General features: G+C 37.7%; 1 protein-coding gene across 1 annotated transcript; it reads left to right on the top strand.

Moving 5' to 3' along the window:
• Positions 1-302: 302 nt before the first annotated feature.
• Positions 303-15985, top strand: DDX4 (DEAD-box helicase 4). Its single transcript, XM_037372644.1, has 11 exons — positions 303-306; positions 1438-1580; positions 2617-2769; positions 3957-4111; positions 6158-6287; positions 7329-7495; positions 10581-10726; positions 11433-11532; positions 13334-13604; positions 13759-13845; positions 15905-15985. Exons 1-11 carry the CDS (start codon positions 303-305, stop codon positions 15983-15985), a joined length of 1437 nt encoding a protein of 478 aa, XP_037228541.1.
• Positions 15986-17107: the final 1122 nt, after the last annotated feature.

The following is a 17107-nucleotide window of genomic DNA, read 5'->3' as shown; positions in this document are numbered from 1 at the left end:
TGCTTATTTCCGCTCATTCTGTGAACTATATCAGGACCCATTGAGTTTTCTGAGTGCCTCTAGGAATTTTTCATGAAGTTTTTCCTTAGGTTTTTTTTAATCAAGAAGCTGTTTCCTAAAAGCAGTTAACTTTGAAAGGCTTTCTTTAACAGTAGCTTTCAAAGAATGCAGTGGAGAAAGAGGTTCTAAAAGAGGTACGAAGCTTCTTCACAAGTACCATGCTGGTTTTAATTTGTTCTAAACTCAAGGAATATTCTGTTATTTAAAGCTGCAGGAAGTGATAGGGTAAAAAAGATGGCGAGATGGGTAAACAAATGACCATCTCAGAACTGTTAATGTAATGTGTGTTGCCAGTATGTTTAAATTTTATTAATCTTTAAATTATTGGGTGGCACATGGTTGTTCTTGCCTAAATAAAGACTTAACTTGTTGGAATGGGGTGCTGAAGAATTCCTCCGTTGCTGGCTGTTTCTTCTCTCTAATAGTAAAGCTTATCTACTTGAGACACAAGTGTTAAAGAACTTAATTGGCAATAATGTAGGCATGTAAGTGATGATTGTAATTAAACCATGAAGGAATGATAGGATCTCTGCTTCAGGTGCTGTAGCATCTGGGATGCTATTTCTGGAGAACAGGCTTGCTGTGTTTTATGGAGTGCAAGTTAGTAAATGAATCTTTATATGCAGGAGATCAGGTTGAAATGTATGATGTATAATGACTTTCTGATGTGTATTGAAAATGTCAGTTGGGACAGTCTACTAGAATGACTACTTAACTACAGTGTTTGTGCAGTAACTTTAGCCTCACTTTGCCTTTCTTACTCTTGAAATGCAAAATAACAAATGGTGAACTGATTTCTGTATGAGTAGTTAGGATTCCTGATCCTTCTCATTTGAGGTCCCTGTGAACTGGCTTCTATTGCTAACCTTTCAGTGAGCATCAGGTAATTAATTTTATACCTCTGAGTTTATTAGCTTGAGAAATACCTTAAGGAATACAAAACTCTAAATGTACTGCCATGAACAGATTAATTTTATCCTTGTGTTTTAATAAATGCATTGTTACTGAATAGGATAATTTCTAGTGTAATAAGTTTTTTGTGGTAAATTGGTTTTTGCATGGTGGTAAAGTACAGCCTAATTTAATTTTTGTGAGTAGCTCTTTAAAGTAAGGTCCTTAAGCAAATGTAAGACAAGAATGCTTTACAAAAAGTCTGATTTAACTAGTAAGTGAGATTTAGGTCTAGTAGTATAAAACAAAGTCCTAATAAAACTCACTTAGGAACTTTCTTGCATTCCTGGAAAGTGGAGAGAAGTCTAAATGATATCCCACTGAACCTAACTTAAAAAGCTCCATACTTTAAATAGCTTTCTTTATATTCTGTTCATATAAGTTTTCTTTATATTGTTTATGAACTTGAGTGGTTGTGTTCCTAAGGTCCAAAGGTGACTTACGTGCCTCCTCCTCCACCTGATGATGAACAAGCCATCTTTGCACATTATCAGACAGGAATTAATTTTGACAAGTATGATGAAAATCTTGTTGAAGTGTCAGGACTTCACCCTCCAGCACCATTACTGGTTAGTGAGCTCCTTTATCTCAGGGTTTGTTGAATGTGATTCTGCAAGGATATATATGGAGTCTGATATTCACTGTTAATGGAAATATTTGAATCTTAGACAGTACTGTGTTGGAAGGAGATGCTGCCCATTTGAAAGGTAAAAATTGGAATTCAAAGTGACATTGAGAAACTACAGAAATGGCCCAGATAAGTAATACTGGATTTAAATTGCAGGAAAATACTGGTTTAGATCTTGAAAGAAAGAGTCTTTGGCAGCAGTTTCTGGGAAGGCTGGTGGAGTCATCTTTTTGAAGTCTGGTATTGTGGTATCTTTAACAATGTAAATGAATACTCGTCAGAGTAATTGTCATCTGGACTGGACACGTGGTTTTGAAGTAATTTGTGTTTTCAGTGGCTTCTTATTGTTTAAAAGTAATATATGTTAACTACCTCGTATGGAGTAGAGGCAAGTGTTTAAAAAAACAAAAGGCCCTTTTTGGGTAAAAAAGTGAGGAAGAGGGGCAGAGGGGGTAGTAGCACCTGTGTTGAAAGAGAAGATGTAGAATGTTTTTTGGCCATCCATCTTCTGAAAGGTTTTCTCACTGAAGTTTTAACTGGTTTTGTCATGTGTGATGCTTTTTGGTCCTGGATGGGATGTTGCTTTAGCTCCCCTTACTACTTTCAATGCAGAGACTAGTTATGTATGTCCTATGTGAAATGAGAAAAAGTTATAGTTTGTTTTCATAGCATGCCATGGTGTGAGTTTACCTCCTGGAGTTCAGATATATGGCTTCTGAGCAGTTTTCTCTCAAAGCTGGTAAGACCAACTGGAGGCCTTCACTGTCCTACAAACAGCTTTACTTCAATGCCATGTGCTAGTTGAAGAAACCTTTGGGGCTTTTACCTGTAGGAATCTTGGCAATCTAGATGACTGGTGAAACCCCCTCAAAAGTTAATACTTTCTAGCGTTTGGATGTCTGTATCCTATGGTAAGCATCTTGGGTTTTAAACTTTTAGCTTCTGTGGTTGTGTACTGTTAATTTTTTCTCTTACAGACTTTTGAAGAGGCTAACCTCTGTCAGACATTAAACCAGAACATCGCTAAAGCTGGATACTCTAAACTTATGCCAGTACAGAAGTACAGCATTCCTATTATACTGGCAGGACGGGATTTAATGGCATGTGCCCAGACAGGATCGGGAAAAACAGTAAGCATTTTGTGTAGTAGTCATACTCCTGGAAGTGTGTGACCTTGAACTTTTAGGTAGATGCCTCAGTCTTCCATGTGCCAGATGCTTCACAGCTTGCTTGTCTAATTACTTGACTTGCACTGCAGTGGCAGGTGTGGTATTAAGCACAGGTGTGAATGATGGATGGGTTGTTGCATTTTTGGGCTGAATTTCTTTCTGATTGTAGTGAACTAGTGTCTTGATACAGTAGAGCAGTCTTTAGGGCTAAAGATACATATTCACAAGTGTAGGCAGTCATAGAAACTGCTGATGAAAAAAATCTCAGCATTTGAAAGTTGGGGTCTATGTTGTGTGGGGTTTTGGTTTAGGTTTGGTGGCTTTTTTTGGTGAGTTTGTGTTTCTTGTGTCTTTTAGAAAAAAACAACTTAGGCCACATTTTACAGTGCTGTGCTGGTTTGTCATCCTTTGTTTGATCTGCACCGGGCTTAGTTTTAGGGGATTCAGTATTAATCATGGAATGGTTTTGGGAGTAGACAGTTGTCTCAACTTCTTAAACTGTCTAATGTACCCAAATCTAACCACTGACAGCTCAGTATGAGAACATTTAGATATTAAATATAGGTCTTTCCCATTCAGTGTAGTGTTGAATTCTAGCTTTATGTAGCTTACTAGTTATTTGGAATGCTTTTGGTACTGCTATGCAGCTTCTATTTGGGGGTAACTAGTCTTACACGGAAGTAGGGATGCTGGCACAGCTGTATTGCAAACTAATCTACTGTAGTAGCCTGGAGAATGGTGATAGATGGTTATATTACAAATCTACTGATGATAATGTAAAGCTTGTAAGTAAATGCTAAGAAGGATTTTTGATCCTGGGGTACATAATTATCAAAATATGTCAGCATGATGTTTGGAACTACCTGAAGAACCCAGAAGTTACCTAGTACATGACTGTGTTCCTACATTATTAGGAATGTAGGAACCACCAGAGATGGAAGATACACGTTTTCATGCTTCTTAATCAAGGAGAAATAAGCATAACTGTTATACAGTGCATTCAGGTCAATCCTTCTGCAGTCTTGATTTACTTGAAATTGATATTGTGCTCTGTCATTCTAGCTTTAAGATTGATATACAGCTTCTAGTGTGTGTCTCTGATTAAAGCTTTAAAACTAAACAGCATAAATACTGCTGCTTTTTCCTAGGTAGCTTTTCTTCTACCAGTTGTGGCCAACATGATGAAGGATGGTGTAACTGGCAGCAGCTATAAAGAGCAGCAAGAACCGGAATGTATTATTGTTGCCCCTACTAGAGAACTGGTAAATCAGATCTTCATGGAAGCAAGGAAATTTTTGTATGGGTAAGCTTTTGCACTGCTGCCTGGTATTACTACATTTTCTGAAGCAACAGTGCTTTATTTTTTTCATGAATGTTTTCAAAATTTTTTCTGTGCCAGTTGAGTGACTACTAACACTTGAATTTATATGACAATACTGGATAGCAGGTTTCTTACTGTATGGCTAAGGATTTAAACTCCTTTCTTATATTTGGAGTGGTGGGGGGGTGGAGACTGTTCCAGCTTCAAGAGGAGATAAGTACTAAACTTCTGTCACAATATTTGCTGATGAGAAAAATGGAATTTCTTAGATGAAGTAACTTAAATTTAGCTTGCCTTATGTAATTTATACTTGCTTTTATTTTTGTCGTGACAAAAATACAGGTGTGTGTTAGGGTGTTTAGTTAACTTTCATTGATAGTTTCTAGTAAGTGTACTAGTCTTGGACAGAAATTTCACAGCTCAAGCAAGCTTTTTCAGCTCTGCTTCAAACCAGAACAAAAGGTGTAAACTTGTCATTGAGCCCTTGGGTGTTGTGTGAGAGTACATTTGTACTAGTTTGCCAGCAGTTTTTGTGCAGCTGAGTGATTGGTTTCACCAGTGCACAGGAAGAGAATCTATTGTCTCCTAATGGCTTGTTACTGTTAGGAGGTGGAATGGAGAACATAGTACAAAATCTGGTGGGCTAAATTATATTTGCTTTTGCTTGTTCAGTCTTACACTCGGAGGCTGTCTGCCTTTTGCAAGTGTTGTCATGTTAGTCTATCTACTTACTAAGCATGTTACTAGGAACAGCTTCCTAACCTCTAAAACTGTTCTATGTAGCTAGTTCAAAATACATGTAAGTTATTTCACAATAAAATACCTTTTGAATTTAGAAAGTTTCGGCTACAGCTGCCCTGCAGTAAAAGCAAGATAACCTACATTTAGGGGGCAGTTAATATCAGAGTGTGAATCTGTTGCCTCAGACGAATTGCATGTGTATTGCTTAATTCAGATTCATGACATTTTAAAGCTCTTTCACTTGGTTCAGAAATAGGAATATGAATATATAATAATTGATACTGGGTAAATGTTGAAATGTTATGAGTCCAAGCTGTTTCTGTTCTTGACTAAAGCTTTCTGAAAAGTTCCCAGATTTATCCGATTCACTGTTGTTATGAAGCTGAATTAGTCTCTTCAAGAACAGACAGTTTGAGTATGAAAACACTCATTGCATGTGTGTGAAAGCCTTAGCAGGAGGTGATAAAGATAAACTTGAAAACTTGCTCTTCAGCTGTGTAAGATTGTTCTTCCTTATGGATGTGGTTTACTACAGAAGAATATCTGATGTAGCTGTACTGCAGGGGTCCTCAGACTTTTTAACCAGGGGGCTGGCGCGCGGATGAAGTGGCAGGCAGTCATCTGTGGCTGCTTGGTTCCCCCCCCAACCCCCGGTGGGGTGGGGTGGTTCTGTAAATACCGGGGGTGGATTGAGGACCCCGGGGGGCCGTATCCAGCCTGCGGGCCGTAGTTTGAGGACCCCTGCTCTACTGGGTAAATCTAATAATAAACCTTAGTAGGAAGAACTCTAGTTTAGCATTTGAATGGGTTCGAAGTCTAATGCTTGAGTGGCACACTGCATGCCAGTGTGACTGGTTGGTTTAAAAAGATCCACCCGTATGTTTTCAAAATGTGGAAGGATTATTTTCTGAAGCTATAAAGGCATATATTTGGTTCTGCTTTTTCTTCAGTATACTATATAAAAAGGGACAATGTCTAACACCATTTGGTCCTTACTGCCAGTAATGCTCTGTTGAAAGGAGAGAGAAGGATGCAGGTGAAATGAAGTGTTCTTTCTAGGCAAGCTACCTGTGCGGCCTCTATTATGTAGTATGAATGGAAACTTTGAGCTTATTGTGAGTTTTGGTCTTGGGTCCTGCTTTTGATTATAAGCTGTGCTGTATGGTAAAGGAATTGAACCACTCTAAGCTGGTTTATGGTAGATGTGGTGATTTTTTTACGTATTTTCATGAAACAATATTGTTTGCATACTTACATAATTAACCCAACTTTTCTTCTATATAATAGAACTTGTATAAGGCCTGTTGTGATCTATGGAGGTACACAAACAGACCATTCAATTTATCAAGTAATGCAAGGCTGTAATATACTATGTGCAACTCCAGGAAGGCTTCTAGACATCATTAGAAGAGAAAAGGTAAACTTAATCTGAAAATCTGAATTGCCTAAATGCTTAACTTTTTACATGCCGGTTTTCATTCTTCAGATTTGATAGAAGCAAAGATAGAGCTATGAAAACCAGTCAGTATGCTGCCTTTGTACAGGCACTTAACTTTGAGGTGAGCTTTTCTGGAATATCTAAATACTGTGAGGTTTCGGAAGAACAGTGTGAGTCCAGATACCTTCAGACCCTTTCAGGGTTCACTAGAAAATACCAGTGTAAATCAAACTGGCTGTAGTGTTCTTGACAATTAAGTTTTACGGTTTAAATAAGTGTGACACCTTCTGTTGGTTCTTGTGGAAAAATTTCGTAGTGGATTTTCACTTGATGTCTGCAGACAATAGCTTTTATCTGCCTGGTACTATGCTAATATTAATTCTCTGATTGTTTTAATACTGATTTTTCTTAAAAATATTCAAAAACTCCAGGTGTAATACTGTACTGGAATTTTTATTTTTCCAGCCATTGTAAGTTCAAATTGAAATTGCTACACATTACAGTGGTGGGTCAGTGGTGTTACACTGGACCAGTGAAGTTTGGAAAAACTCTTTTTGGTAATAAACTGGAGATTAGCTTTCTGTGGTTGTCGGACTTTTAGTCAAAATTAGTCTTGGTCAGCAACAGTGAAATTGTAATGTCCTTCATACTTTCTGACATAAATTTTTCAGAACAAGGAGAATATGTGAGGGTTATATGAGAGAACCTTTCTAAAACTCAGATGTGCTAAATAGTAGTTGATCTATAGACTATCTTAGTTTACACTGCTGAATCAAGTTCTGAAGCACTTCAGTATACACATACTGTATACTCTATACACATTATAGTATTAGTGCAGGTTTAAAAGTTAAGTAGATGTTGAGATGGAAATAAAACATAACACACATAGGCTTTTATTTGTGAATAATTGATTTTACTAGTAAGAGATAAGTAAAAGGTGGATTTTGGCAACTAGGACATTCTATAAGTGTATACTGTCAGTGGACCAATACAGTTTTTCTTTCACTGAAATACTTGCAGATTGGCTTGTGTAAAGTGAAGTACTTGGTGCTGGATGAAGCAGACCGCATGCTTGATATGGGTTTTGGGTTAGACATGAGGAAGCTGGTTTCTTACCCAACCATGCCACCAAAAGACAAACGTCAAACACTGATGTTTAGTGCTACTTTCCCTGAAGAAGTTCAGAGGTGAGTAAATTAAAAATGGAAATGTATGTATGGATCTAAATGTCTGAAGAGTTAAGAGCACTCGTTGTATTGAAAAGCTTATAATCTTGCTAGAAGGTACTGAAAAGCTATGATGTTAAGATTCCTTGCTGAAGACTGCCCTTTTCTTAGGTAACAGAATTGGTAACTTGCATAGATTAACTGCTTAATTTAGGTGGGGTGTCTAAAGCAACTTAAGAAATTTGGCTGGAGACTTTTAAATTCCACCACTGCAGAAGTCCTTATACTGCCCCTGTTTGCTTCTTGTCCCTCCTGCATCACATCGGTGTAAACTCAAAAGTGTTAATCTTGCTGTTTCACAAGGAAGCACTGCTAGCAGAGTCTTTGGCACCAGCACTTAATATAACCAGACATCCCAAATACTGCTCAGCTCTAGCCTTCCTGATACACAATTCTTACTTACATGCATAAATGCTATTTGTTTTCAGTAGTTTTAAAGCTTCCACAAGTGGATTTATGATATATCTTACAGCTCTACTACTCACTACCCTTGAAGTTCCACTGCCCAGACTCTTGAGAGAACAGTCTCCCAACAGATGGCAGAGGTATTGCTGAGCCTGGGAGTAACAGAACAGAACACGTCATTCCCTGTAGATGGATGGAAAGTACTCAGTATTTCCACTTTCAAAGAGACAGGCATCTGAATACTCATTCTTAAATCAGAATACTCTGAAGTGCAGTTTGAGCAGTTGATTTAATTTTGGTGGCTTTTGTGGTGGGGATACTGTTGTGACGGTACCACTAAAAAATACCAGTAAGCATAGTACGGTTTGAGAATGTGTAAACTGATCAGACTGTTTCAGTGAAGAATGTTGGTACTTCAGGGAGTCAAATCCTGACAGCTTTCTTCTGGCCTTCAAGAAGCCTGATGGACCTCGACCTCTTTTGAGGTGGGGAGAAAACATCTTCAGTGGTTGTCTGTCCTGAATGAAAGAGGGGCCAGGGTGCTTTATCCCATGCAATCAGTTAATACTGATAGCTGTTGGGGAGATAAATCGCCTTTAAGTAGAATTGAATTGGCTTTAAACTTCATCTTAAGTTGCCTGTTCAGTTCCTCAGTCCAGACGTTTTCATAGTTTTTTGTATTGAAAGAATATCTTGTAGGGAACTGGTAAGAGCCTTGTTTCTGCAGCTGGGAGTTGAGCATTCAGGTTATACATGTCTGTGGTTCATGTTCATTCCATATGTTTACTGTTTGTGTGGGTGTCACTTTGCACTGCTTTCTGGGAAAAGATCAGATCTGTCTCCCTTTAAGATGCACAGTGTGCTCTGATTTGTGCTGGTTTTGGGGTTAGAGGGCTCTTGATCCCTTGATCTCTAGATCTGTTGTCTTTCTTTATCAGTGTGTTTTCGCTAATGCTGTGGTTTTTTGCTGCATGCTGAGGGGCTGAGTACTGGATCAGTATCTGAAAGGAGGAGACTCCTTGAAGTATTCAAGACACTTACTGTACGCTTCCGTTTAATGAAAAGAAAAAAAAATATCCCAGACCTACCTTTCTACTGTCAGTCTTGCAGGATTTAAAAGTGCTGGTAGAAGACTTCAGAAACCTGAGTGTTTGTATCGTGGTAGAAGTGCATAATAACATTCTTACAGCCTTTTGAAACTGGAATGCCTAAAGGTGATGCTGTCATCTTAAGAGTGAGAACTCTTCTTGTCTGGCGTCAACTTCTTCCTGGATTTTACTGCCTTTCTGATTCTGGAGTCAGGAAAGCTAATGTTTTCCCATGCTGTTATCAAAATTACTTTGGACAGTGTACTGTTATGGTAGTATAGGGCAAGGTGCTTGCTTTGGCCCTGCTGGGTTCAGGCTCTCCTGTACTTCTGTTCAGTGAACGTATCAGATGTAGTTTTCGCATAACATTTGGTTTTGTACCTGAATTTGGGTCTCTGCTGTTACATGAACATCTGGTCTGATCATCAAGGCTCTTCCAGTATGTGTGTGTTGAGAGAACGAGGGACCTCCTAGCTGACAGGTGAACTTAGCTTAGTACTGCGATTTTTGTATGTCCCATTAAAAGGTTTTGTCTTTCTTTTTTCTCCCTTCCTTTTTTTAGCTTTCTGTTTTCAGAGTGTTTAAACTTGCCCTTAATTTTTAATTTAGAACTCTGAGATCTTAAACTGGTCAGATCTTAAGACCAAGCATATGTAAATCTCTAACTTTTTTATTTGCTATGGAAAACACCTTTTCAGTGGCAACTACACCTATAAATCAGGTGGGAGATTCAAGTCCTTAACATTTTTAAGCCTTTCCTCTTTTTTAGGCATTTGTTCTAAAGCTTGAGGTTACCTGTTTTCAGCTAAAGGTTGGTATGTTTACCATCCAGATTCTACTGCAGAGGAAGCTGCTTTGCGTACACTGGACATGAAGCACACTTGTATATTGATAAGTTAATACAGTTCAGTAAAACTCTTGAGTCTTATGGGGCATTCCAAGGAATTACTTGTTTGGGTGAGTTTGATCTGTTCGGATGGTCACCTCTGTGAGAGATAACTGAAGAGGAACACTGAACAAGACTTAATTTTTTGCCTATGGCAGCTGGTAAATAAAAATACAGTTGATCACATGGCATTTAAGCAGTGCTTTTTTTGAACAGTCAAAAAGGACGGTAGTGTCTCTTGGAGGCCTGTTTTGAATTCTGGCCTGTGTAGAATTCTCCCTTGTCACTCCAACTAGTGATGTAATAGTGCCCCAAGAACAGTTCTCTAAGCATGTATGTATATAATCCATTTTATTACAAGCACATATGTAGAACTCTTTCAGAGATGGCTAAAAAATGCAGTGTTTGTTTTATGAATAGCTGCAGAGGTGTAACCAGTCTGCACACACTGTTACTGGTCAGGTTTATTTGTACAGCTGTCTAGAAAATAAAGCAGACTCTTAGCTTTTTAAGAAGTGCACATGACTACTTAGATCCTCTGCCTTGTAAGGAATGATACAAGTATTTGTTGTGAGGGTTGCTTAAACATAAGTGAAGTTACATGATCTTAAAGCAAAAATAAGCTACATAATAGACTTCATGTTGCTTAATTTGGTTTCTTTTCAAGGCTGGCCAGTCAATTTTTGAAACCTGATTATTTATTTGTTGTTGTTGGACACGTGGGTGGAGCTTGCAGTGATGTTGAGCAACATATTCTTCAGGTTGCTCGGTGTTCCAAGAGGGATAAACTGATTGAAATTCTGCAGAGCACAGGTAATCTTTCCTTACTGCTAGTTGTCTTCCAAGGAAGACAGAATTTCTTGTTTTTGACCAGGTCATGATTCTAGGCTATTATGTGTATCATGCACTTTACAAGACTATTGATTGAAGCTTGAAGCAGACCTTGGAGTTCTAGCTTTTTAGGCATATTTATGTTACGGGTATTTGTCAAGGCCTCACCTCAGACAGGCTTCCCAGATGGTTAGTTTCTTTATACGGTCAATTACAATACTTTTGCATCTGGGGGAGTTATCTCTAGATTATAGGCGTATTAAACTACTTACGTGAAGGTTTGGGCTTGTATTTTGTTAATGGTGGGTATTTTTTCTATTTTTGCTCTGAATGTACCTTAAGTTTTAGTGCTGAAAACTGGAAGGGAGTTTGGAATTAAAAACCTGCTTGTATACCTTGCCAGCCACATGCTATAGAAAGAGCGCAGGCTTATCACAGGGAAAAACATTAATTCCTTCCTTTTGAGGATAAAAATATGATGCACTTGTCTTCAACTAGGTTTCAGTTGATCTAGAAATTGTTGGATTGAATTGAATTAGTTCAACACAAGTAAGAAATTATCATACCTTAAAGGCTTTATTCAAAATATGTTCTGGTATTAGGTGTTCATCTAAATAACTGCAACTGTGAATAATGAAAATGCATCGGGTCTAAAACTGCAGCGCATCTGAACTCTTGTTTAACACAGGTTGTGAACGAACCCTGGTGTTTGTGGACAAAAAGAGGAAGGCAGACTACATTGCAGCTTTTCTTTGTCAAGAAAAAATACCAGCCACTAGCATCCATGCGTAAGTATCTTTAAAGTGAAAGTCAGGTAATAGTATTAAGTGACTTCTACTTAATAAAAGCTTCTCATAACATAGTATTGAGTTTTCATGTTTGGCCATATCTGTGTGACTTAGCTTGCCCTGTTTCAAATAGCTTTGTAATTGTCAACAGCTTTGGCCAATCAAGAATTTAGTTTTTCTGAAGGCAAGTTCTCACAGCGTTTGCTGCACAAATATCTTTCTGGTTGACCACACTTCAGATGCTGTGTAGGAACTGGGAAATCTTCCACCTATTGCCAAAAAAACCCCCTAGTATATAATAAACTCAGAATCAGCTGTTGTTTATATATAGTTTTTTGTGACCATTTGTGTGACCAAAACCAGATCTGTTGGTGTTACTGGTGAGGTGATACTTAAAAATTCAAGTGACAGTTGTGGACCTTCCACTGTCTTACAGGCTTCCTCAGGTGATGAGGTAAGTAGTTACGTACTGTACAGATTTCTGATGCTGTTGTTTCTGCCTCCTTGATGTGTTCGTGGACACAGCACTTGTATGAAGAACTATCTAAAGAGAAGATGCTCCTAACTCTGTATTTGTAGCCCACTCACTAGTGTTGCATGCTTGAACAGATGCTGAGAAATAAGGTGAAGTGGTTGCTAACTTCAGGTGTAAATGCATCTAAAAAGATGGTCCATAATGAGCTGGAATGTAGTTCTGTGGTGCTTGTTTATATGTCAAAATGTAGGACAACAAACTGAATTTTAAGATTGCCAGTTAACTGTAGGACATGTTGCAAAATCTTTTTTTTTACTTTTGATTCTCTAATGGGAGGAAGGAACTTGAATTCTTGCCAGTAAAATGTTGGTTTGTGCAGTGTTCTGACAGATGCCAGTGTCAAGGTTGCAGATGGTTTAAAATTATCTTAGTACACAGATACAAGACAATTGTGTATATTCTGTGCCCTGTCGGTTTTACAGGTGTTTGAAGGGTCATTTTGAGAAGATCTGGCCTTCTTTTCTTGACTACCTTAAATTGGTGTCCCACAATCTGTCTCGTGTAGGAGGAGGTTCTTAATGCACTTCTGTAGAATAAGTAGTTTCATGGAAGCTGCTAAACTGTCATGAATGATACTGATCTCTGATTAACTTGAGATTTTTGGGTTGAAATTAGGATAGTTGCTCTTCTCTAGAAAGTGTTCATACCAGACTTTACTAAAAAAGAGCACTTTTTTAGCTTTCAAATTTATTCTCTCATTTGGAAACTAAAGAACATGAGTTACTCTGATCTACTGTATTTAAGTACTGGATAATCTGTAAACACTTCTTAAAAGTGCCAACCCCAGAGCAAATCCAGTTTTCTTCTCAAGATGACAAACAAAAGGCAAGTTCTATACCGTTGGCCACACTTTCTAGTATATCTGAAGAATGGCCTATGCAGGAGTCTAGGTAGGCTTCATCTCTCCTGTTGTGGCTCCCTGCCAGGAAGCAGTAGGAAAAACATGTTTAACTATGGTATGATGGAATGAATCAGTTAAAACAAGTGGATTTGTCAGAGAAGCAGTGAGTTTGATACATGACTATTTCTGGTTTTTCAAAAAAACTAGTTTCTCTAGAGACTTCAGTTAAAAAAATTGCTGTGTCTTACTGCTAATATAAAAATTCAGAAAACCTAGACTGGTAATGTGTGTGGTGTTCTTGTGTTGTGTTTTTTTTTCCCTTCCCCCAAGAACTACTTCTGTCCATAATTCATGATCTCTTAACTTCTATCTTAAATAATACTGCAGACTTTGAGGCACCCATTCTAACCATTATTTATTTGTAGAGACAGAGAACAGAGAGAGAGAGAAATAGCTCTTCAGGATTTTCGTTCTGGAAAATGTCCAGTTCTCGTGGCAACCTCAGTGGCAGCAAGAGGTCTGGATATTGAAAAGGTTCAACATGTTGTTAATTTTGATCTTCCTTCCACCATTGAAGAGTATGTACACAGAATTGGACGAACTGGTCGTTGTGGAAACACAGGCAAAGCAGTCTCCTTCTTTGATAGCAATTCAGATGGCCATCTTGTACAATCTCTAGTTAAAGTGTTTTCAGATGTAAGTTGCAAATCTTAGTGCTTAACTTTTTCTGTTATGTAGGATTTCACTTTAATGTACTGGGCAACTGTTGTTTCTTTGATACAGTTGTAGAGCTCTTCATATGAAATGGTAAAGAGTCAAAGTCTGTAAATTCACTTTTCTAATTATATAGGCCCAGCAGGAAGTTCCTGTTTGGTTGGAAGAAATTGCTTTTGGTTTTCGAGGAGATGGAGTCTTAACATCATTTAATACCCAGAAGGTAAGTCTGGAAATGAACCGTAAGTCTTGGCTCTTAGAACTTTGTCTCAATATAAAAGTGTCTTTTGCAGTATATATCCAAAGTAATGCCACTGAAACTTGTTTAAACTATAAATGTGTCCCTTATCTTAGTCATGCATCTTCAAAGTGCTCAGTATTTCTGAAACTGATTTTGGTCTTGCTTGGTTTGGACTCTTACACAGTGTCCTTACGAGCTGTGTTAGTCTTGATCTGTAGTGTCAAGAATTACTCTGAAAGAAAAGATGTGTGTGAATGTACACAAAGGATATAGTTTCAGAAGCTTGTCTACTGCACGTGTAGGGTAGGAGTGAATAGTTCTAGTTAACAAGTCATTGCTTGTTATAAATCAGTTGAATGAGTTAATTGAGTAAAAATTTCAGCTAGTTCCAGTTAGATAAATGCCCAAATCTGGTCCATGTCAAAATTGTTCTTAACGTCTGTGGTGAGGAGGAGCCTTTTGGTCTCTTAGTGTTGCTGATACAAGATGCTATAATACAGATTGAGTAAATGAGACAGCCTTTGTGGCATAGCTCTCAAATGACCGTGTGGTTATAGTTGAGGATTTAAATTCTATGCCTGTTCATAGTTTCAGTGATTGGGCTTTTTTGAAGCTGATGTTTGATGCTTCTTGCTTCTGTCTACTTAGATTTTAATGACTTCATCAAAAGCCTTTCCTTGATCTGTTGCTTCCATAAGAACTTTATCACATTTCAGTTGCATTCCAAATGTTATCTTAGAGACCACAAGAGAAATAAAATAACTATTTTCACTGCTTACAAGATGTCTGAAGCTTGAGTTCAAGCTCAGACCGTACTTTCATTAATTATCTTTTTCCATACCATAATTATTGAAATTTTTTGGGGGTGTTTACCTGCTTTACTAGTTCTCTAATCAGATCTGAATCTTTCTTTTTTGGGTCTTTGTGGGTCACTTCATTAGACACTTAAACTTTAGCTTCCTTCTCATGCTTGTAGCCTCAATGGATCTTTCTTCTATATTCCTGTTCAAGGACCACTTTTAATTTGTATAGATTGCTTTCAAAGGTGGTTCTTACCAAGCTTTGAGTCTGGATTGCTTCTAAATGCACATCTCCAGCTGCTGTGGGGTGTTTCCCAGCACTGAATGAAGTTCATCATTTCTAGGTTCATGTCTATCCTTTATGACCTCTGAGTAACCAAATCTGACTTGCTTTTTGTTCACATACTTGTGAATAGAATAGTTTCAGGGAAAATCTGTGTGTGTTCTTTGAGAATACTGCCCTCTTAACCACATACAGGCAGTGCACCAGCTCTTTGAGTTGGAGATCATCACGTTCTAATTCCTTTCCCATGAGACCTTCTGATGTCAGTGATTCTGACAGAAACCGTGCATTTGTAATCGGCCCTCTTTTTTTCGTTGCTGTTAACTATTAAATCTGGGTTTTGCTGTTGTACTATTATTGAAAGAGAGGTTTGTATCATCTAGTGTTCAATAAGGATCCTGATGCCCTTTCTCCTGGGAAGAAAGGTGACACTTCTGTTTTGACAATAACTTATTTCTTTCAAACGAAATGGATAAAAGGGGCCATTTGATAATAAAATTATGAATTTAAAAGAGAAATCTGTTGGAGGTTCCTATCTGATTATTTCAAACAATCACATAGATGACTGGGCTTCGTCTTGTTTCCGAAGGAAAAGGCTTTTGCTGAGAAAGTAATGCAAACAGTTGTTCTTAAATAAGAAATGGGGAAGGATGTTTTTCCCCAAAGTTATGTGACCTGATTTGTGTTGGGTAAGAGAAGTTGGGATTTGAACTTGGGGAAGGATTATTGACACAGATGACTCAATCTCAGATTTTAAGTGCATTAATTTCACACTGGGGTGTAAAAACCATATGTATAAAAGTTCAGTGATGGAAGAGCTTCTGTATTTATTTAAAAATAGTGTTCAGGTTACATTGAAACATGGATGCAGAAAGCTAAAATTGTTTTGTAGTGACTTTTACTGTTAAGTGATTGAAAGTATTAGTGATTCTAAACTAGTACCTGTTGTGTTTTCTAGAATTACAGAAGGAGCTGCAACATGAACCAAGAACAAATGAAGATGTCTTATTCTGAAAGGACACTTGAGTCATGGGATTGAAACTACTTTACTACCAAACTAGATTGTATCCTGTTGTGCTTTAGGTGGACTGTTGTATTTCATGTTCTTTAAGCTTGTGGAATGCTTGGTGTTTAAATAGAGAGCTGGTATCATTTACTAAAGCTTTCAACCATGTATACGTACTCTTGTTATGATGAACCTAGTGATGATAATCACTTAATGTAGGAAGTCAAAAACAAATCTTTTAGGAAATACTTCAGGTATTAAGCTTCTAAACTTTCAGTAAATGTTTGATGTTTCATAGCTGGTATGCTGTTCTGAAAAGGTGGAGGTGTTGCAGGTAGAAGAGAGGAGATCGCTCAAACTTATTACTTGGTTATCAGAATTTTTTCATGGGAAGATAGCCTTCACAAGACTAAAGGGCTAATATAAATTTAATGTTTTTTGTAACAGTTCAGTTAAAATTTGAGTCTAGTGTTGTGGTTGCTTTAGGTTAAGACTTTGTTAAACATCTTGTAAACAGTTACTTAATAAAAGCTTGCGTGCATATTGGTGCTTGCTTATACATCAGACACAAAAGCGTACATCATTGCTGTTACATGAATGGTATTATTTTGACATATATGGAACATGCACATCTCCATAGGGAACTAAAGGTCAGTGGCTACATCCACAACTTCATTGAAAACCATGTTTTTCAGAGCCATCTTCAGAGAAGGATGGAGCCCTGTGTTCCTTCTAGTGTGTTTTTGTCTTTGACAGCCATAAGTATTCTTCTGTTACCTCTTGTGGAGAAGTTTGCTTTAGAACAAGCTTGGTGGCTCATGTCCAAAAGAGTTTCCCAGACTTGTAGAAGCTATAGATGGTAGGCAGCCGTTAAAAGTTCGAGGAGATTCCTTAAAATTTTTTCTTGGAATTTTTGTTTTTATTTGCCAGTGCAGCATATTACAAAAATGCATATTGTTGTGTCCCAAAGGAAAATGGCAGAGTAATTAAAATCATAACTTGTAATTTTGCACAACTGAACAAGATTACAAGCTTGTCATGTTCTCTGATATTTAGCATGTAGTGGTGAACACTATTTCTTGTGCAGTTATACAGTCTTCGTACTTAATGCAGGGAAACAGTAATTTTTAGCTCTGCTTGCAAGACCAAAGTTTA

The sequence above is a fragment of the Falco rusticolus genome, chromosome Z (genome assembly GCF_015220075.1).
Source record: "Falco rusticolus isolate bFalRus1 chromosome Z, bFalRus1.pri, whole genome shotgun sequence".
In the NCBI taxonomy this organism is placed as follows: domain Eukaryota; kingdom Metazoa; phylum Chordata; class Aves; order Falconiformes; family Falconidae; genus Falco; species Falco rusticolus.
The sequence above is the reverse complement of the archived record's forward strand: the minus strand, read 5'-3'. Positions and strand labels throughout refer to the sequence as shown.